General features: G+C 37.5%; 3 protein-coding genes and 1 long non-coding RNA gene across 4 annotated transcripts; 2 read left to right on the plus strand and 2 right to left on the minus strand.

Annotated features, from left to right (window-relative positions):
• Positions 1 to 5,045: 5,045 nt before the first annotated feature.
• On the plus strand, positions 5,046 to 11,450 carry LOC118439373. Its single transcript, XR_004837392.1, has 5 exons — positions 5,046 to 5,752; positions 9,774 to 10,201; positions 10,342 to 10,373; positions 10,472 to 10,608; positions 11,110 to 11,450. It is a non-coding gene; the product is annotated as an uncharacterized LOC118439373 (long non-coding RNA).
• LOC110860754 (delta(24)-sterol reductase) lies at positions 11,431 to 14,290 on the minus strand. Its single transcript, XM_035860623.1, has 8 exons — positions 14,002 to 14,290; positions 13,750 to 13,908; positions 13,449 to 13,673; positions 12,984 to 13,078; positions 12,544 to 12,715; positions 12,131 to 12,493; positions 11,885 to 12,062; positions 11,431 to 11,802 (listed from the first exon to the last, which is right to left on the minus strand). Exons 2-8 carry the CDS (start codon positions 13,840 to 13,842, stop codon positions 11,798 to 11,800), a joined length of 1,131 nt encoding a protein of 376 aa, XP_035716516.1. The 5' UTR covers positions 13,843 to 13,908; positions 14,002 to 14,290; the 3' UTR covers positions 11,431 to 11,797.
• A 998-nt stretch (positions 14,291 to 15,288) lies between these two features.
• Positions 15,289 to 19,818, plus strand: LOC118439383. Its single transcript, XM_035860638.1, has 4 exons — positions 15,289 to 15,817; positions 16,268 to 17,797; positions 18,002 to 18,549; positions 18,861 to 19,818. The coding sequence occupies exons 1-4, from the start codon at positions 15,384 to 15,386 to the stop codon at positions 19,583 to 19,585; spliced, it is 3,237 nt and encodes a 1,078-aa protein (XP_035716531.1). The 5' UTR covers positions 15,289 to 15,383; the 3' UTR covers positions 19,586 to 19,818.
• Positions 19,807 to 21,969, minus strand: LOC110860755 (polyenoic fatty acid isomerase). Its single transcript, XM_022109852.2, has 2 exons — positions 20,825 to 21,969; positions 19,807 to 20,463 (listed from the first exon to the last, which is right to left on the minus strand). The coding sequence occupies exon 1, from the start codon at positions 21,954 to 21,956 to the stop codon at positions 21,153 to 21,155; it is 804 nt and encodes a 267-aa protein (XP_021965544.1). The 5' UTR covers positions 21,957 to 21,969; the 3' UTR covers positions 19,807 to 20,463; positions 20,825 to 21,152.
• Between the last annotated feature and the right edge of the window lie 173 nt (positions 21,970 to 22,142).

Below are 22,142 nucleotides of genomic sequence, written 5' to 3' on the forward strand. Positions count from 1 at the left end.
GCTTCAACTTTCATAATGATATGAAATTTTTTAATATTTTCTAAATAAGTTTATTTAGGTGTAGGGTCCAGCTGGACAGTACATTAAATGATAATCATAAAAAAATTCATCAAAACAAAGAACACTATTACACCAGCTGCATGAAATAAATGCCATATTAGTACAATCATTTGAAGAACATTTCATATCATTATGAAAGTTGAAGCACACTTCCTTAACATTGCGAAAAACTGGTCTATCTTCTCCGTCCCAGATCCCACTCGAAAACCAACAGTACTTGATCATATTTCGAAATACGGGGGCCGATAATAAATAATGTACAAGAGATTGCATTTTCAACAAGCCGTCTCTAGTCAGAAGTTGTGGTGTTGGAGTTTTAGCGTGCACGCTTTCAAAAGAATAAAACTGTCTGGCCAAGTACTTCAGCTGTCGGTGGAAATAGGTATCTAGCGGTTGGCAAACATCGGTACAGTGTTCGGGAATAAATCTGACATCCATATTAAGATCATCGGTGCATCGAGATGTGTAAAGTCTTCTGTCTGTTTGGCCTGTCCACATATCTTGAATATAAAGTAAATTTCCATTCCGATTATTGACGATTATTTCATCCAGAAATTCTTCCACCTTACTTCGATTCAGTTTCCCAGATTTTGTGCAGGTCACATAAATATTTGGAGCAATAAACATCGTATCCAGCACTCTTGGTCCAAATGTGCCATCGTTTTCTTGCAGACATATGAATACAGGGTCAAGGATATCTCCGGCATATGTTATAACATATTGAACTGTGTAACTGTGGGTGCATTTGTTTTTTGGCGACGAACAAGAACCAAATGTATATCTCTCCCCTTGTGTCGATAGTGTTCTAGCTGATACCATTTCATATCGGAAGCCTGTTTGGTCTGTATTAAATATTTTGTTGTGTGCAAAGTTCTTGAGTAGTGGAACAATCTGCGCACGGAAATCTTCAGCATCCTGTTGTATGTCCTCAACTTCCTTTACAGCACGGAAGCTCACAAGTTTTTGAATTTTTCGTGAAACAATTCTGTTACGTCGCTTGAATGTGTTAAGCCACGAATGAGACGCCTTAAACATTAATCCGTTAAATTCTGACGCTTTGAGTATCGCCCACTTCTTCAAATCCATATCGTGAACAGGGAGATATTGTTCCCTACATAACTTAAATTGTTGATAAACATAGTTTTCGATTTCTATGAATAATTCGTATTTCGTCCCACCCATCTCAATTTGCTTTTTCCATCGGTTTATATAGTTGGGTTGACGTACTTTGCTGAAATTTTGTTGGAATGTCAAGAATTTCCACCCCGGATGTCTTTCAAATTCTTCAACTGCCCGTTTTTTATATTCCATTGAAACTTCAGATAGTAGTATATAATTTCCTTCTTGGTCAGTATATGGTTGGAACGTATCGTCCTCACTTGGTCCGTCGCCTAAATATATTTTGACACACTATTAAAACACTTTATATATACAAAATAAAGCAAGACACCTTACCATTTTCATTTTCATCGATGAATATAAATTCGTGAGTTATGTCGTGTAATTTTTCAAGCAGTAATTGTGCCAATTCTTCCTCTTCAATATTAGGTGGTGTTTCGTCATATGAATATGTATTTTTAATAATTTTAACGAGAGCATTGGCAACTGATAAAAAATTAATGCTGTCCATTTTACAAGAAATAAAATTATAGTAGTGAACGAATGAGGAAGTAAAAAAAGTGAGTGAGAGAAAATATGGCGAGAGTGAGTGAGAGGTCATTTCTGGAGAAGCGGTGGGACGGGAGTCAGCGCGACTCGCATAGGAGGGGCCGTCACATTTTTCGTCACTTCGTGACGTAATAGCACGTCAACGCTTGAGTATTGGAAAAAGTTCCAAAAGAAACGTGTCTTGTGATTTGTAGACTGATTTTTTGGTATACGTCTCGTTCAAATCCCAGTTTTACATGAAAAAAACCTGCATTGTGAGATAAAAATGTGTGAAATTTACTCTACATAGGTTTAGTAAAAAAGGAGGATGACACAACAATTGTATAAAATTTATTGAATCGTTAGACAAAAGAAATTTAATCGTTTTGTTCATACAGGTGATTTATTTTAATTAATGTTCACTGAACATTTTAAAAATAATCCTAGGAATGTGTTATAATAAATATTTACAAAATAATCGACTCGATATGATAATAACTGGCGTTGCAAGTGCAGAGACTTATTTTCCAGTTGTGTGTTGAAAGCAGGGAAATGGATGGACACCTTAGTGGGTATTGTTCTCAAAATAAATCGTGTAGCCACAGTTTTGGAATATGTATACCTATAATCTTGAAAACCAAGATTCATAGCAGAGATTTTATTCGGATTAGTCTATCGACGGTAATCAGGACACGATTGATTAGACTCCAGTATCCGTTATTAATGCTTTGATACATTCAATCTCAGTTTTGTCAGTTGTGGAAACACGAGTGAGTGTACCAATATTATTTTTTACTGTACAATGCGGCGTCTCTGATTCAGAAATATAAATATAATTACAGTCTAGCACAGCAAAATTGTGTAAGTGCATGATGTGACATACTTCGAAGCAGCGGCGTAGCCAAGGGGGGTAGGGGGGCTTAAGCTCCCCCCCAGGACCGGAACAATTAAAATCAAAATAACGTAAAAAAAATAAAAAATACAAATAAGGTAATCAGCTTAAAAAATAAATATTAGGCTATCGAATGAAGTTACTTAACTATGTTTGGTATTTCCTTATTTCTTCTATATCACTTTACTAAAAATGAGTATCTAAGCATCAAGTGGTTTCCTCCGATTTCGGCGAAAAATATAAATGAGACTCGTTCAAAATGTCAAAACGTCGCACACATAATCGCACTGCGGTTCTCGCATGTCTCTCGCGAATTAGTCAAAATATCCAAATTAGATGACTAGCACAAATATATTTTGAAGGTAAGCCTGCCTTACATGAGGCGAACCAGCCTTCCACGGAGTCTGGGGGTGGGGAGTAGTGGTGAGGAGGGATTGGAAGGAAGTCCTCCACGACCTGAATAGAAAAATCAGGCCATGGTTAGCTGTACGAAAAGCAGATATGGCTACTATCCTCCCTCACCTAACATTACTTTCTGCTTCCGATGCTGGCAACGCAATTTGTTGGAAAATCCATCTGCAAAAAAACACAAAAGATGTTTTCAAATACTAAATTTACATAAAAAAGAGTTCACTTGCTATTATTATTATTACTCGGCTATGGTGGTAGTAGTGAGAAACAAAGTACGAGCCGGCTGGGTTGTGAGCGACCGAGCGGTGCACACAAAGACATGTAGTTCACATAGATCACTCAAATCACTTCAATGTTAAAAACTTAAAAAAATGTTTGAGTAAAACGAAATCGCTGATTTAACTTTCCTCGTCCTCGTTTGTCGTCTAGACAGGTTCATAATTGGGTCAAATTCTGCCACCCAATTCTGGTGCCGCTGTTGCTGGTGTATTGCACAAAAGAATGCCAATTTTATTCAATTAAATTTCAATACCTTATAAGAGAAAGTCAATCTCAACGTATGGCACTTAAAATGTTACCATCTTCTCAGCACCAGATATCCAATTCCATCAGTTTACGAAAGTTATTGACAGTGTAGAACAAGAGTGCACCATTTAAGGAATTTCGGCTTCCCTTACAGTACTATTCCTCATTCATCAAGGATAAGATGAGGAAGAGTGAGTAACATGATGTTACTAACATCCTACATTTTTGTGCATCAAATACACATTACAGCAAGAGTAACTTTCGTTTCACGTTAATTGCTTCAGACAATAATGCATTTAATATGCACTGCAGTCCCTTCTGTATTTAGACACCATTCTAACACCAAGTTTGCGCCGTGTCGCACCGTTGAGAAGGAGGAGCCACCCTCACACCCACGACTAGATATAGAATTACATACATCTTGATACGTGTGAGGTGATGTGTCGTAGCAAGTGTTTGTGAGTGCTATGAATCATTTTTACTTTGTACAAGATGAAAGGGAATGACTAACAAATGTGTCATATTTCTGATCGTATTGTTGACGACTCCCGGTACACCAACATAGGGACCGACGTCGCCACTAAGTTACCATGGATTGTATAAATTCTCTGTCCCTTCTCCGAAATTATTTTGGGATTATGAAAGATGGGACCGATCTCTGTTTCCCGGCATTTATTCCTCCAACTCGAAAATATTTTGAGTAATTGGATTCAAGGTGAATTGCCCTTTGTCTCCACCACCTGAGGATGGAACGCTGGAATATGGGGTCAGAATAATATTATACACATCTGTACATGCCATGCATTATCATGATATCGCAGTTTGTATCTTGGTAATGGCTGTTTCTGCTGCTGCAGCTGTCATGTGGAAGAGGAAGAGGGAGCGACGACTGCATTACGAGAACGCTGATGATATGCAGTGTTAGATAAAGCGGATGAGTGAAGAAGGGAAAGAAGTGTACACAATGAGTCGCAAACCAAGGCTAACTTTATTATACACAGGGTTCGGGTATTCATACCCGACATTACCACCGACTAGCTTTGAATAATTTGTTAATCAAATTATTCGACAAATAAATACAACAAATTCGATTACCAATAAATTGAACACATTATGATTACAAGCTTTTCCAAATAAAAGTCATCTTATATGAATTTTAAGCATATACATACTTAATTACTACACCCGACAACCATTTTTCGTACAAATATCGATTGACATTGCTATCTGGGTCAATTCTCATTGTCTAACTGCTCGCTTTTCATGAATAAAATTCTAACTTGAGCGTGCACACCGTAATAATTATAACATTACGCTACTGCATGCGTGCCTTCTAAATAACTATGTATGTAGCCTATACATACTACTGTTAAAGCTGCTGCTAATAATATTATTCTTGCTGACAGACATACAGCTTGTTGTGCAGTAGTTGCTATGTTACAGTTATGTATATCCATCCATACTGTAACATATGTTGCTGCCCACCAGTAATGCATAAACACGACAAGAGTGACGCCTAAAATTATACTGAGTGCAAACGGTGTTGCAAACACCCATTCGTCAACAATGGATAAAATTGAAATAAATGTCGATTTCGCACAGCAAATTCTAAATATCCTCAAATGTAAGGAGAAACAACCTGTGCACAACAATGAAGACAACATACACACAGTTATAGAGAATTTGCAACTATTACGAAATAATGGTGGACCCTCCAACGTGCAAGCTGAAAAATCGCGTAAAATCCCAACCTCAACTGAGCTTAACAAAATTGACGAATATCAGTGCAAACAGTGGGACCTTCCATTCACGGATCTGTCAGAATTACGTGATCACTTTCGAACTATCCACCGAAGAATAGTGGTCACAATTGATAGTAAGCTCTTGTGTCACGATTGCCACGACTTTTATGCAGACGGCCGTTGTTTTAACAGGCATAAATGCCACCCTAAAAGCGAATTAACAAATCCAAATGATCCAATTATCGTTCGAACCAATTCCAAAAAATTAACACTAAGCTTGCGGTGTGAGCAAGAACTCTCGCTCAAGATAGCACAAAACGTGCGCTCTCGGCAGAAATAATGCTCACGACTATCTATGACCACTATTCTTCTTAAATTCAGGTTTTGATTATTGTTGCCCCTTTATACATAACGCCGAACGACAAGAAAAATACACAGGTAGTCCAGTTCTGTTTTTTGGAAGAGAGAAGGGCTTGTGAGTAATTTTTTCAACTTTACCTTACTTGTTTATTATTGACCAATTACTACTTTTAAAATAAAATCTTAAAAACTTGCATTAATCCAAAATCGATCTGTAATTCTTATGACCACCCTAAGTTTTTATTAATTAGCACTCGTTAATTTATTCCGATTGAATTATTTATTTGGCAATTCAGTAAATTATAAATAATTTAAACTTTGACTACCCGGTAGTCACCGGGTAGTCAAACAAGTGCTGGGTAAGCCGGGTACCGGGTAGCTACCCGGTACCCGGAACATGCCTAGTTTATATATCGCTCGGGACCACGGTTGTCGTTTATGAACCAGTCAATAGTTAACTACAATATGGTGTCTTTGTAAATATGCGGTGAATAAGGCGAAACAAATACTAGAAATAAATTATTTCGTCCCCAATTTGGATGCCGACGAAACAAATTTACCGTGCTTGTACAATTTACATCATTTACGTATTTTATACTATCATGCCAAATCGCATGATACAAACCTGGGCCATGATCCGTCAAAGATTCCTTCATTTAAGCCAAAACACTATAATATTTAGTCAATTTGCAAAATCGTTTATGATTCATTCACAGTTGCTTCTTATTGTTTCATATATGATGCCGTGTCAGGTCTTAGTAATGGGGTGAATATATGATGATGATGCTAGTATTCGTGATAGTAGAGGAGATGGTAAAAATGTGAGGGATTCGTTACAACTACGGTATATACATATATATAGCGTAATTGGTTGATAGGTTTTTGAAAGATTGGAATAGCTCTAGGAATTTATAAAATGTTTACAATAATGTAGGATGTAGATCAAACATAATTTATCGGTTAGTTGTAGTTCAAGTTGGTAGCATTCACGCGTGACTGGTCGCTCATCTCTTCTTGTCGTCGAAGTGGACACACGAACCACTCAACGAGTGAAGAATGTTCGGATCTCAGGATGAGAGAGATCAGCGTCTTAATTCGTCTGGATGCCTAATCTTCACATTCCCACGAACGGATGCAAATACCTTGAGCAAGTCTGTTGATGCTGCAAGCAATAAAGTAATTAGGCTCGAGTAAACCATATGTGACGACATGTAGTAATAACGCATCTTACTCTGAAGAGAGTGTCGATATCCACACAACTTCCACGAGGATGGACGTATTCTGTACTCCATACAATATAAATCAAATCTAAAACACAAAACAATAAGAAAAAAAATTATGATTATAGTGATGAGGTGATTATCTAGGGTAAAATACTCATAGTAAATTACTTCTCATGATACAATTTGAGCATTGTATCATCTCTCCCACGCCCAAGGTGGCGTGATGATGTTTGTGTGCTGTACCACTCCTGCAACATGTACAGATACAACAATTCCAATATTCAAGACGATACAATAGATTTGTAATAGTACTTACACCACACTGTGGTCAGGATGAGCATTAGCAAGTGTAGAAGACGTAATGTCATTGTAGTTAGTCGTAGGGTTGCCGCGGGTAGGGAAAATGCTACCCGTTACCCGACCCGCTACCCGCAGCCAAACTACCCGTACCCGCACGGGTACCCGTGCGGGTACCCGTTACCCGCTACCCGTTATGAGAATTAAGTTAAAACCTGACAAACCTTCCGAATAAATTTGATTTAATCAATTATTTCCTCATCTGGGTTGTTAAGTAGTTTGAGATAATGCTGTTTAAATAACGAATGCCATAATTTGCTAGATGTCATCACATGTTTCTGAAACCAGACTTTTGGCTTACAATGGAACCTTTTTCAAGCTACACCAGAATTTCTTAGCGAACTATATAAAAAAATCTAGTCAAAAATTAGGAATTATCGCTTGCTGAATAGCCCGTTTAAAGAAAACTATTGGGGTGGGGGTAGAGTTCAAAATCCACCATGGTTTTTGTCCAGTGGAGGAAAAAGATGCAGAACATTTACTTAAAATTTAACTTTGCCTCGTATGTTTTTCTTCAAAGTGGACATTCAACGGGAAGTATCACGCGATTCCTAATTTTTTACTTCACTTTTGATATATTCGCTAGACAGTTTTGGTGTAACTTGAATCGAGATTCAATTTTTAGTTTGATTTTTTTAAATTTTGATTTAATTGAAGGTTTCAATAAAAAATTGTCTATAAATAAAATTTTTGCTTTCGATCGGATTAGTCTTTTTCACCTTCAAAGCCCAAATTAAAATCTCGTAAATTCATAAATACACACAAATACAAGTAAAAGTATGACTGATATTTTAGAGCAGGCAAATTATACTTGAGCAACAATAATTTCTCCGCATTTTCGGGACGTGACAAGCATTTGAGGCTGCCGTAAGCTTCTGTGGCTTCCGAAAAGACACGCTCGATATAAACGTTAGTTGATTTTGAATTTTATAAATAATATGTAAATTGACGCTTTTGTTGGTAAATGGACTAACTTGCTGCTAAGTTTCTTTGTGGTCGAAAATTAAATAAAAACTGAACTACCCGTTACCCGTGCGGGTAGATCTCACTACCCGCAGATAACGGGTACCCGCAAGAATCCTGCGGGTATGCGGGTAACGGGTACCCGACCCGTTACCCGCGGCAACCCTAGTTAGTCGTAATAATTATTAGGAAGTTCTGCAACTGGAAAGTGTGGGCAAATGTGACGAAAATATGAAGTATGCAACTAATTTATATCCACCTACGACGTAGTTGTGCGTGAGAAGTGCGAATGCAAAATATTTAAAATCGCTTACTTTGCATTTATCCTTATCCTATGAATTGGTAATTGAAAGAAATTCGCACCCACTGCACATTCTGTTATTTTTCACGTCAGCACGTGTCAGTAACCGTATGCATATCTTTGCTAGTTATGAGTAGCTGCAGAAACGTAGGTACTGGAGCAAGCCAACAAGCTTTTATCACTAATTATTGGAACGCTGCACTTTTTTTATAACGTTCGAGTATATTCCCATTATTTCACTACTGTCCGTACTATTGTCATAATTGTCAGTACTCTTACTCATTAATGGTATATTTAAGCATCGAGCTATCTTTTTAATTACTTTACGCTTACATTCATCGCTTAAGAGGATTGTGTGGGAAGGGTCTATTAACATTTTATCCCGGGTGTCCGCAGTTAATAGGCTAATATTGGCTCAACTGTGTTGTTTGAAACAATGAATAGTCGTACTAAATTGGTTACAAATGTGACACCAAAATTTATGTTCGGTATTTATAACAACTTTTTCATGTTCTGCTTCAAAATGAAGTGCTTGCTCGCTTTTTTAAGATTAAAATCAAGCTTGCATGGACGACAGAATGTCGCATTCTCATTTTTATTATCTTTTGCAAAATCATAATCCCTCGCATTTTTACTTTTTTTAAATAACACCATTTAAAATACAATTTAGTACCACAGCCTCACATTGATTGTTGATCGATACGGCTTTAAGCCATTTAGAACTTATAATTCTGATTATAATAGAGAAGTTTGTATTCCTTAAATATTTTAATTCGTGCTGAATTACAACTTACTATTAATAAACTAGACCAGAATTATACCAATTATTAATGGTATAACTTTCCTGGTCACAGATTCACTAAAATAACTTCGAATAGTAGGAACTCCTTAAATTTTGCAGTTGTGGTGATGATTCTTGTTATTTAGGTTACTCGATATTATTGTCATTAAAGTCTACATAATGATTTTTTTTATATTTTGGTTCATTTTTTTTCCTACATAGCTACTCTCAATAATAAATCCTGATGGAACGACCCGACACAGATCTAGGTTTGAGACAATTTTTAAATACATACACACTTTATAACTACGATGCTAATTATTTAGCTTAGTATATGAAATTCTTATTAATTATGGATGAAACATACATGGAATCGAGTCAGGGTTGACAGGAAACAGATAGCATATTTTAGATAAGTGAAACATAGTTACATATGCGTTAGAAATTAATTTCAGTTGTTGGGATAAGTTTACAGTTCGTGAATCATAACTAATTAAGTTTTTTTGATTAGTTCCAGAAGCACTGCGCGATTGCACTCGCTCCTCTCTTCGTAATGATACGTAATCCTCTCTCGCGTCTAAGATGTAAATGCAAATGTTGCTGTCACTTCCTCTCGGAACGGAACATTTTTGAAGGATGGGATGAGTTTTGTGTCCATCTGAACCAGGGCAGGGCAAGACTAAACATTCCTTTATAATTCGCTTAATAAAAGTACTTACGCCATCAGATTCTTGCCGAATCAATCCGTCCGCCCTAATCTAAGTGCATAGTGGTACCACGTTTGTCGTGGAACCACTATGGCACCACTAATAAATACGAGGAAGAGAATTGACAACTAAATTAAAGGCAGAGGAGAGTGAAAATGTTGACTCTGATAAATTTGTAGGTGCTCGAGATGAGAAGGACTCGGGTTACGTCCCATCCAGGTCAACACACCTGGTACACAATTTACGTGTGAAACGATTAGAATTGTACTTACTTTATAAATTGAAATAATGATCCACGTATTATTTCTATATTGTAAGTATTATTTTTTGCAAAATATACCCCTAATTTCGTTTCAATATTGCTCCAATTAGGACAAAGACGATGACCGTGTACAAATATGACGGTATGACAGTTCCAACTAATGATGATGATGATTACTTAAATTTTACAGCTAAAATGAGAAAGTGAGACATTGTTATGAACTTTTTCCATGACCTTTAGTTGACTTGGATTAAAAACTCCTCTTGCACCAGGGACCATCTTTTTTAAGGGTGTATATGGCAATCCACCAAGTGGATCAATTTCGAGTTATGCCAGTTTCTACGTACACATATCTAAATATCTACTATACATATCTGGTAATGTAAATTAAAGTTTTCTACCACTTTGAATACCCTTAGATAATATTTCATCCATGTACTATATATCAACCTTTAGAACCATACACTAATTTTCACCTTATGATTTTTTTAAAACTGATCAGATTGTTTTAAATCTCTAAATCATTAAAATATAAGTGCAGGCTAGCTAGATAGATTGATTAACTCCAGACTTCTCGTCATGTTTTGAACCAGTTTTTCTGTATTATGATAAAATTTAACATTAAAGAAAGAATTTAACATTAAGAATTTAACATTAAAGAAAGATTTATTCTTATTCAGCTCTATCAGAATCAATTAGGCTAAATTTGTATTCCTGAAACTATTTTGAAAATATTTTGTGAACAGATTTACATAAATTTAATAATTTTCATGAGGAGCAAAAGAAATGAACCTTGAAATTGATTTTGTGAAAATTCTTGAAATTTTGGAAAAATTTCTGATTTCTTGTAAAATTTAAAAATTCTTTGCAACCTTAAGATTTGCTGTCGGTGGCGGATATCTTCCATTAATATGGGGGCCAACTTGCATCGATGTCGGCGGCGCCCAACGTACATCCACGTCAACGGCGGTTGCCATCAAAGTTGGCGGTCAACTTGCAGCACGTGAGTTTGTGACCGTAAACCAACCGTCGAAGTAACTAAGTATTTTGTAACAACAATGCATACACATTTACACATAATCACGGTCACCTCTACGCCGCCAGGTACATATATTTGTTCCATGCTACACCTTAGAACAGTCACTCCATTTCATTATAACAAACTTATAAAATTAAAAATCAAAAAATTGAAATGAATAAATTCACACAAATTAGTTTATTTTATGTCAAAAAACAGAACTATTTACATATATGGGCATATGCATGTACATACGAACATGCATAGGCATTAATAGTGTGTAAAATCAGAGACATTTTTGGGATTCTTCGATATTCTAAGCGCAGTTCTACCAAATTCAATTCGATTTCCAAATGCAGAAAGGTTACATCAGGTATGTATAACTTGTACGTATTTCAGTCATTTTCTCCCAGCTTGACATATTTTGTCGTAAGGGGTCGGAAACGCATCTGAGCAGTTGAGCTCTGCCCTCACTTTATTGTAGAACGTTGGATCGAACATTTGGTCACATTCGTCCCGGCTTAAATATGTGTCGGCATATGGCCCTTTCATACTGTGGAATTATGTAAGAATGCAAGTGTTAAAACATATTTTATTTATGACTATTTTTTGTAATTTTAGCAAAAATTACCAACCATTTTCCAAACAAAATTTTTCCAATGCTTTGTTGGATTTCTCATCCTCGTACTGATCCGGCTTCCCAGTGTACCCATAAAGCCCTATATCCATGTACATCTTGTCCTCGTCCACTTCAAATTTTAAACATCCCGGTTCGTTTATTGCTTTGACGGGGCAAAGCCATACCGGGTATACCTAAATTCCGTGGGTTGTACTGTCAGTCAAAATGGTTACATATAACACTTGGTCATTACATGATTTACCTCAACTTGATCGTGAAAGAATTGCAGCGCCATCTTCATCTTATCAATCGGAACGATAAAATCTTGTAGGACGAGATTTATCTCAAAGATTCGTCTGAAACAACGCGGGACAATTTTATAGGTGTAATTGTCTTCAAACGTCGTCCATCCGAAAATGTAGCGAAACAGGGGGACATCAATATAAGGGACGAAGGCTGAATAAGCCCAAAAGCCGGCGTATGAATGGCGGTGATAATAATCTCTGAGGGGGATATTTTTTGTGGCAGGTTGAGATATTGGAAGATTGATTAGTTGATCCCCAATTAAGAAACTTTGGACGTGTTTGTAGAACGATTTCTTATACCAGGCAGCAACGGAGTTTACCTAATGTATTAAATTTCAAATATACGTAAAATGTAAATAATCCCGCGTACCTTTCCAGGTTCAGATTTTGACGTCAAAGCTCCCACCATGATAACCCCTTTATCCAAGGAATACATGATCCCTTCAACAAAATCGGGCCCGGGTGTCTTAAGAGATTCGTCTGTAATCCGTTTAGTCGCTTCATCCAACGAGTTGACCGGGATGTATGAAAGTTTCACATATCTGGAAATTCATCCAGAATTTTATGTTATAATTTTTAGAAAGTAATCAATGGGGGTATTCATTACGAGGTGACATTGGAAAATAATCTTAAAAAATGCGAACCATTTAAGTATTAGAATTTAAGATGTGAAGTTCACAAATGAATTTTGAAGCCATAATTTTTGGTGAAGTGGTGAAATTTGTTTTTTTACAAGGTTTCTAACGATATATATGTATGTAAACACGATAAGTAATGAATACCCCCAATAATTTCGTTTCAATTAATTACTTTTCCGCTTTCATGATGTTAATAGTGGCAGCAGTGAGAAATCCAAGGGTCCCGTAAGAACCCGGAATGGCGTGGAATAGATCCGAATTTTCGTCCTGACAAATTAGAGACATGTATATTTATATAAATATCATAACCTGTAATTATTTGCCGGGTACATTAATACAGAATAATATTGGGAATATGCTCTCCAAATTTGTTTCCATTGATCACCAACTTAATTGTTTCGAAATTATCGAATGACTCTATCTGCCAATGCGCTCGTTTAGCAAAAACATTTGCACCCGAGGAGGAGAAAATTTAGAAGTGCCTAATGTGTCAACTTTTTAACTTCACATTGATTCCATTTTTTGATCGATTGATATTAATTTGGTGAAAGTTAGACAATATATGCTTAGAGATTTCCAGTTTAAGACAAAATGAAATTGGCACATGTGCCAAATAAAAAAAATCGTATGTGCATACCTTACTGCACCTGACCACTTGACCTGACGAAAGAACAACCTCGTATGAGGTGCACGTGTTGTGAAAAAATCCATATTTATGGGATGAGGTTTCCAACCCGGCCCCACAAATTAATCCCCCCACCGTGAGAAACTTAAACTCCGGCACGACCGGGATCGTGTACCCCTTTGATCCCAGTATTCTCGTTAATTGACCCATTTTCATTAACGGTTCGACAGTCATTGTCTGTTAAAATGAGAAAAAAATATGCGTATTAACATATGTAAATATTTGAAAAATATATTACTGTCAGTTAATTGACCATGGATTTTTCGTCAATCGTCACGATGTCATCCAGCCTGGACAAATCTATCCCGGTCATGGTATCCTTGTAGACGGGCGTTCTCAACGACATGGTTGCCCATCCGGGTCTCGCCGTGCATAATTTGGTCCGTCTCCCAGCCTTGTTCCAGGCCTTAATCTATAAAATTGTATGTACGATTAATATTGAAAATGAAATTTAAATTTCGAAAATTGTCTAAAGTCTGGATTTTGAAGGTGTTTGTGCGTTCACCTGATTCTGGACATGCTCAACTTTTTTTCATGCAATTCAGGCGAATTTGCCACTTTAAGCTTTGCACAAACAAACTCTATCAAGTAACAGAAAGGCAGGGTGAGGGCTCGTAGCAGTGTAAAGCATGCTGAAACGTAATATCTCGAAATGTGTAGAAATATACGCTCGAAAAATGTGGGGTGCGCCATTTCAATCGATTGATATAATTTATTTAAGAATATTTAAGCAGAATCTTAGGATTATTTAGTCAAAAGATTAAACTGGACGGAGTAGTTTTGACTTTGCACATTCTCCAACTGAATTTTTGAGCTGTGTGTTTGTAATTATGCTTGGATGTAAATATACTCGTATATACATGCATACATTCATGCACAAATCCATTGGCCACGGAAGCATGGGGACAGAGGGGCAATGCCCCGACGGTAGATCGATGTTCCCATAACCTCCTCATGTTATGTAAACCTTCCCTCCCCTATCCTACAAAGTTAATGTCCCCACAGCTTCCACGGCAACTGGACAAATCGTCTTGTATAGCTCCAGATTTGCATGGTCATATCACAGAACTAGTTATTGGTGTAGATAGCTAAATGAAAATTTGAGGGTGTCTGAATACGTGCATATTAAATGTGCAAGCAAGCACACACACGCGGTAGAAACCCCTACTTTGACGTACCTAACTTACCTAAATACATACATACATATACCAATATACGTAATTCAGCTTGGGTTTGCTCAAATTCATGAAAATAAAACTGGTGCTACATAAATACTTTCGTTGTTATTCAGCAACGTAATAAATACCTCGCAAAATGACCAGGTGACCGATACATATTTATACATATGCATGCAAACAATCTTGGTGACCTTGTGAGTGTTGCAAGAACCTGAACGACTTAGGTGTGTACATATTTATCTTGGGGCTGAACCAGAATGCGTATATTTTTACTCACATTTCTTGAGTCAACGATACATGTATGTACATATGTGCATATGTTGTATGTGCATATTAAGTAGGGAAATTGCAAATACGTTTGACAAATCCTGGACCATTTTCGGGGGACAAAATCTCACCGTTATGAAAACTCAAAGCATGCTTTAATTCCTCTTCGTATGCAAATATGTAAATATTTATTTTTCCAAACCTGCGAATTGGACAATGGTTTCGTTTTGAAATGTCATACCAACCAATTGAATTTGTGACAGATTAAATCAATTAGATTTATACTAACTTGGCCAAAATCGGAGAACATACATACATTGGAAGATCTCCATTGTCGGTATGTAATATGTTCAATGCATTTTTGTACGTAAATTTGATCCAGTTATCTAATCTAATCAGTATCACGCCCTGTGATAATGATGATTCTTTCGACTAAATCCACATGGAAACATGTCTGCATACTTCACTTCACTCTTACATCTCACCGACCACTCGGTCGATAGTCGTATTTCGGGAAATAAATTTCCATTTCAAAATGTTCCCGAGAAATCCACGTAATTGGGAATTACGAAACCACTTAGTCCCCATTAAGTGCATTGGGGGCGGAAGTTTCGGCACGGTTTGGGAAGCTTATCATTCTATTGATAAGGGTTCCTATGCCATTAAAACCGTTGGAATTAGTGCAACGTTGAAGCTACAGAATTACAAGATATGTCAGGAGGTGAGGCTACTACAAAGTTTGGATCACACAAATATCGTCAAGTATCACGACTCTTGGGTGGAAGGACCTAACATAGAAAATTTATTGAAAAAAGAAGAAAAATTTGACCAAACCGGAAGTTTACCCGACGATTATCACGGAGATAGCGAATTAAGGTTGCACCACACTATATATTGTACAGGGTGGTTTAAATGTCTCACTACAATGGGAAATTTTGCAAAGGGAAAATACCATAAATCTCCATTAGTTCGGAGGAGTTGGGATTACGATTTTTATCAATTATTGTCAAAAATAATATTTTTAAAATGTTAAATTTTAGAGACCAAATGTAGGAAATTAATGGAGATTTACAAATTTTTCCAATTGAAAATTCGTTCGCTGCGAGACATTTAGAGGATCCTGTATACTAATTGTACTCTGTTTCCTCTAAATACAAGATCCCAGAATTTAAGAATCTCATGTTAGTAGATAAATAAGTCATTCAATCTAATTTCCACGCAAATGCTAAATCGATCATCGGCGTGCATAAATGAGGGACTTGCGGCGTCTATGTGTGAATTTTGTGTAGAAAACCTTAATTTGCAATTTCCTTATTATTCCCACAGTTCCACACAAGACGAAACAAACTTTCTCTTTATTCAAATGGAGCTGTGTGACACGGATTTGGCCAAGTGGTTAAAAAATCTCCCACCCGACACAAATTTGGAAACCCGTCCAACCTCTGCAAACCATTGTATCCTTGACATTTCTCACGGTCTGAAATATATTCACCAGAGAGGAATAATCCATCGTGACTTGAAACCGGAAAATATTTTCGGGACGCCGGGACTCCGAAAACACTGGAAAATTGGAGACTTCGGATTATCAACTAAATATCAAGAACAAGATTTACAATCGCATCGTGGCACGAATTTGTATGCTAGTCCGGAAATGGCGAATAGACAAAAGTATACTGAGCTAACGGATATTTTCAGTGCGGGTTTGATCTTTCTGGAAATAATTCATCCGTTCGACCCTACCGAAAAGAGAAGCATATTTTATGAAATTAAGTCTGGAAATACAAAATATCTGGAAACTACTGGCACCCACAATTTGGTCGAAATAATCTGGAAAATGTTACACATCGAGGCAAACTTACGACCCAGCGCTTCTCAAATTGTGGATGAATTTGAATTATTAAAACAGAACAACAATCGCAAAGTTTCTGGGAAAAGGTTAACCTATCCTTACCCAATCTTCACCCCATCTGAAAACGGACAATATGACGGACTTATCTTTGGGGTGGGCGACGTCTGCAAAACATTCGTCGGCCGTGTTAAGGAGTTAAGACGACTCGAGGAACTGTATAAATCTGGTGAAGCTCTTATCACTCTGACGGGAATGGGAGGCATTGGAAAATCCGAACTGGCAAAAAAATTCGCATTTGACCTACATAAAACACACGGAAATCCGTGTGTATGGCTTGACGGAGAAAATATAGAACAGTCTCTGAACAAATTATGTAAAAATATTGGCATCCCCAAAACCGGCAATGATTTAGATACGGTCACCTTTGGTCTTCTTATGGTGAAAAGATTGGCCTACAAATCCAAAAACCAACTCCTTCTTATAATTGATAACGTCGATGAAATAAATAAAATCGTGAATGACCTAATTAAAGGGTTAAGAGCGGAGAAAATGTCAGCTGTTACGTTGGTAACGTCACGAAATGTAAATGTGTTTAAATCCGCGGAGAAAACGGTTAAATTGCACGAGTTTACAGAGCTGGAAGGAATCGCCCTCCTAAAATCGCAATTTCCAACCGAATCTGTGTCAGACATTGCGAAGCTGTGCGAATTGTTGGACAACTTCCCGTTAGCTTTGCAGCAAGCGGTGGGGTTCATTAAACAAAGTAAAAACGTGGGTCCTCTCGGAGAGTCGTTTAAAATCAAAAATTTATTAGAAATTTATGAGAGGAAGAAGGAGCAAATTTTGAATTATCAACTGGACAGTATTTATCACGCGTATCCGAGCACATGCCTCATCACATGGGACATTTCGATGGAAAAAATTAGAAATGATGTGGAAAATGGTGAAGCAGCTGATAAGTTAATGCATCGTCTAGCGTTTCTAGAACCGGATGGAATTGACTTAAGGTGGAATAACACCGGCATAGATTTTTAATCTCATTTTACCCCTGTTAAGGTTAAATGTGGTTCAATGCAAATTTCTAAGTTTCAACAACATTTAACCTCATAAAATAAACGCGATTTTGGAAATTTTCATTTTAAACATTGAAGAGGGGAGAGTGAGATTAAAAATCTATGCCACATCAAATCATCATCCTATGAAACCTTAAGATTCTTACAGTATTTCGACAAAGAGCGGACAGAAGATGCCGTTACCCTTTTGAAACTTCATTCCCTCATAAAAAGTGAGAACAATGTCGTCTCGATTCATCGATTAGTGCAGGAAGTGACCCGCTTAAAACTGGAAATTGACGTGGAACACGAAATTCTTCGGCAAATGGGTGAAGTAATTCTGAAACATTTTGACACCTTTGAACCGCACGATTTCAACCATGTGATCCGTTTATGGCATCACATTCAACAGGACGAAGTAAAGTTTCACAATTTTATGGGATTGCCCATGACCTCCTTAGCGCCAAAAATGGATAAGTTTCCAATGTACAAGGCAATGCGTGAAGTGTTAATTAGAGGACTTGGCTCGTTACAGAGACTCGAAAAGTACGACAAGCTGGGGTACATTAGCCTCTACGCGGCGCATAAATTAGCTCGTGCCCTCCAATTCAGCGGGAGGTATGACTTAGCTTTGGAAAAATACCGACAAATTTATTCCCGCCAATGTGCCCGGTATGGATTGGAGAGCGAGGAAAGTATTTCATCAGGTAAATCAATAGCTGATTGCTAGAAATTTGTTGAAAAAGTGCATGCTAAGAAGTTTTATCACCGGAACTGACAATTTTCACCTAACAATTCCCACTCAATTTGGAAAACGGAACTGCTAGAATTTATTCCATGATTACTACATTTTGAGTAAGAATTGTTGAGTGTGCCAGTGTACTTTATCATTTATCAATAACCGGTGACTGTATATATGTATGTGACTCTACCTGATGGTGATCAAACATCGCCACTCGGTCACCGCATGGAAACAAACGACCAGAGTAAAAGTAAAAATTATGTTTTTGTCTTGTAGGAAAAGCAATCGCTGTTAACCTGTGGTATTTAAAGCGATACAAAGAATCCACCCGACAATATAAACAACTCTTGGCGGCCTGCGCACGCGCCAAGTTATGGGACGCGGAAAGAACTTCGCTACTTTTAAAGAGCGATCTCAGCATTTTACTAGTATCACAAGGAAAACTGTCAAAAGCGGCCATACAACTGGGCGAGGTTCTGGAATATCTGGACAGAAAGGGGAAAGGGAAGGATCCCGTGGCTTTGATGCTTTATGGAAACGCACTCTTCCGCTTGGGTCACTTTCGAGATGCCTTAAAAGCTCATGAAGAATCGGTCCATCTCCACGAAGCCGTCTGGGGGCCGTATCACTGCAAAACGGTGGCTTCCAAGCTGTCTTATGCTCCCGTGCTGTTCATCCTAAACAAGGGAAACGTTGCGATTGAAATGTTGGAAAATATTATGGGTCACGTGGACGAGGAATATGCCGACAAGATCAAGGAGCTAATTAGAGTCATGAAAATGTTTAAACCACTATTTTGGAAATATTCTCCACTAAGGTTTTTTCTCTCAAACGTTTTATTTATTGCGTCAAGGCACTCGGTCATTAGGCCCATTGTCCCATTTTGTGAAGAAACTATCCTCCCCGTTCTTATAAATGGCAAGTATATTGATAAAATTACTTATTTTGTAAAGGTCGCATTCATTGCTTTAGTCATGGTGATTTGCATTTTTATACTTTAGCATTATGATTTAAGTGCGATTATGTTGGTGTCTGAGAAAGTTCGAGGATCATTGTTCCAAAATTTTAGCCAATTTAAATACATAGATAAGTTACAATGCTAGAATAGTTTTTGTATGTACTGCGTATAATTTACTTAAAAAAGTCAGCCACTTTTGGTGAGTGACGAAATTGTTTTGAAATTTCAATTTAATTTCGCTTCCAAGTTAATAAATTTATTTATTCCTAAATTCAACAACTCGTTTTGATGTTGATTTGAAGATTCTTGTAATTTTAGAATTATTGCTGGGTTCCGGCCTCCGGACAAAAAATATTCCAGTAAAAATTTGAGTTTTACTTATTTGTACATGTGTACGTAAATGTACATATGTATGTATGTGTAAATGTCTGTTTGTTACATTGTTAAACTAGCCAAAAATACTGGAAATGCCTAAAAGATGAACTGAATAGATTATAAATACATACATGCTTAAAGATATTTCCCTGGAAGGAGAAAATCCGAATTTGTTACATAAAAAACATTAATATCATATACAATGAACAAAATTACATAGTAAAAAATTTAAAAATATTTCTCCACCAAACCTTCCCCCATTTCGATGGCGCCATTAATAGTTTCAAAAGATAGGAGCGTCGTGGCATAATAAAGTCCACCGTTTCCTTGAATGGCGTCGAAATCTTGATAAAATCCATTCCGCATGGATTCTCCAGTCACGTGGGGAAAGTATTCTGTCGCCCGGGTAAAAAGCGTGGTGGCGAAGGGATGCATCTTTTTCAACGTTGCGTTCAATCTTCCCGCCATAGTTTCGATTTCTTTTCCCTCAGCGATTGAATCGTAGTGGCCGTAAATCCATGAGTATGCGGCATAGCAAACTTCATCCTTTGTAAAAATATATACGTTAATTTAACTTTTGAACGATACACCTGTTCAAATTCATTAAACTAAATTTGAGAAATTAAAAAAATAGCAGAATTCGAAAAAATTATTCTTTCATTATTCACGTATTCAGAATTTTAAAATAATTATTTATTCATTATTCACTTATTTATTATTCATTTTACCTCAAATTTTCTTTATTAGATGGATTTCTCAATGTACCCCATGAGGTACAAAGTTATTCCTTCATTGCTCATGAATGTGAAGTGAATAAATCATTCATTCAATATTCATTCAAACCTTTTGCAGCATTTATTCACCAATTATTCAAAAAAAATTTTATTGAGTGCATCTCTCAACTTACCCCTTTATCCTGTCTCACTAGCATAACGGGCCCTCCATCACCCAGCGGGTATATTATTTTTGGAATTTCGTCCCGCCTAAAATCTAACCCAATCTCGGGCACAAATCCAGTATAAGTTTGCCTTTTCAAGTTCGTAATTAAAACCCCGCTGACCGCATACTTGTTAATTTTAACTTGGTCAAGAACCCGCCTTTCCGCGAAACTTAGGTCGCTCACTAAAACTCCCAAATTTCTTAGCAGCGGGGGGAATGCAAGAATCGTTTTACTACACGTCACCCCCGCCGGCGATTTTCTCCCTGCCACGCTAAAAGTCACGTGCTGTTGTCCTTTACTCCTCGTGATATCGATCGCCCGCCAACCAAGAATCGGTTTTTTTCCGGATCCTCCCAGCAAACCGGGTGACAAACGTGTCAAACCCTTCCAACGGTTGAAATGGGGTTCCCCCGATTTGAAAATATGCTTCCGCTTCGTCCCCCACGACGGGCTTTAGTGCTTGTAAAATCGGGGCGTCCTTCACATCTCCGTATCCATCCGCGGTAAACTGTCCCGCCAAAATGGGGAGGAGTAAGGATAAGTTCCGGTCGTTATACCAGGTCTCAATTGGGGTCGACAATGCCGCCAATTTTGATTGAAACAGGGGCGAAGTGTACCCCAGTTCTAGGGCGGGAGCTAGTTCGTACCAGTATTTCTTATATCGATTTGTCGCCTCTTGCACGATAGCCTTTAGTTTGGCGGAAGCTTCAAATTTTGGGAAAATCACGCCACTTTTCGGATTGAAGAGAGACGTGTCGAAATTATTGTATGGAATGGAGGTTATCTTTAATTCGTTCATGTAGCGGAAGGTGTGGGTCATACTGCGGTAATAGGCGATCGGACCGGTCTCGATAACCCGGGATTTGCGAGAACTTCCGGTGGATCGGTGAGTGACAATTCTCCCGCCAAGGGTTTTCTCAGCTTCGTACAGGTCGACGTTTGTGTAACCTTTGGATTGTAGTGCGGCCGCTATGGTGAGACCGCTAATGCCGCCACCGATGATGCAAATGTGACCGTTCTGGTCAAGGGTGGAAGTGAGGGGGGAATAAATTAGTAAAATTGTGGGTAGTGCCACCCAGAAAAAGGGAATATGTTCCATAATGGAAGCCTGTTTAACGGATCAAACCAAATCAGCGATTGTACTCAAGTCTTGTGAAGTGTCTGTTTTTATTGCGAAATTTACGATTTCACTCTTAAAAATGATGTTATGTATCCTATTGAAAAGTAGATGCAGCCTCAATTCTGTATTAATGACAGGGTAACGTTAACTTGATAAAGTGTACAT

Source organism: Folsomia candida, unplaced genomic scaffold (genome assembly GCF_002217175.1).
Source record: "Folsomia candida strain VU population unplaced genomic scaffold, ASM221717v1 Fcan01_Sc034, whole genome shotgun sequence".
NCBI classification, from domain to species: Eukaryota; Metazoa; Arthropoda; class Collembola; order Entomobryomorpha; family Isotomidae; genus Folsomia; species Folsomia candida.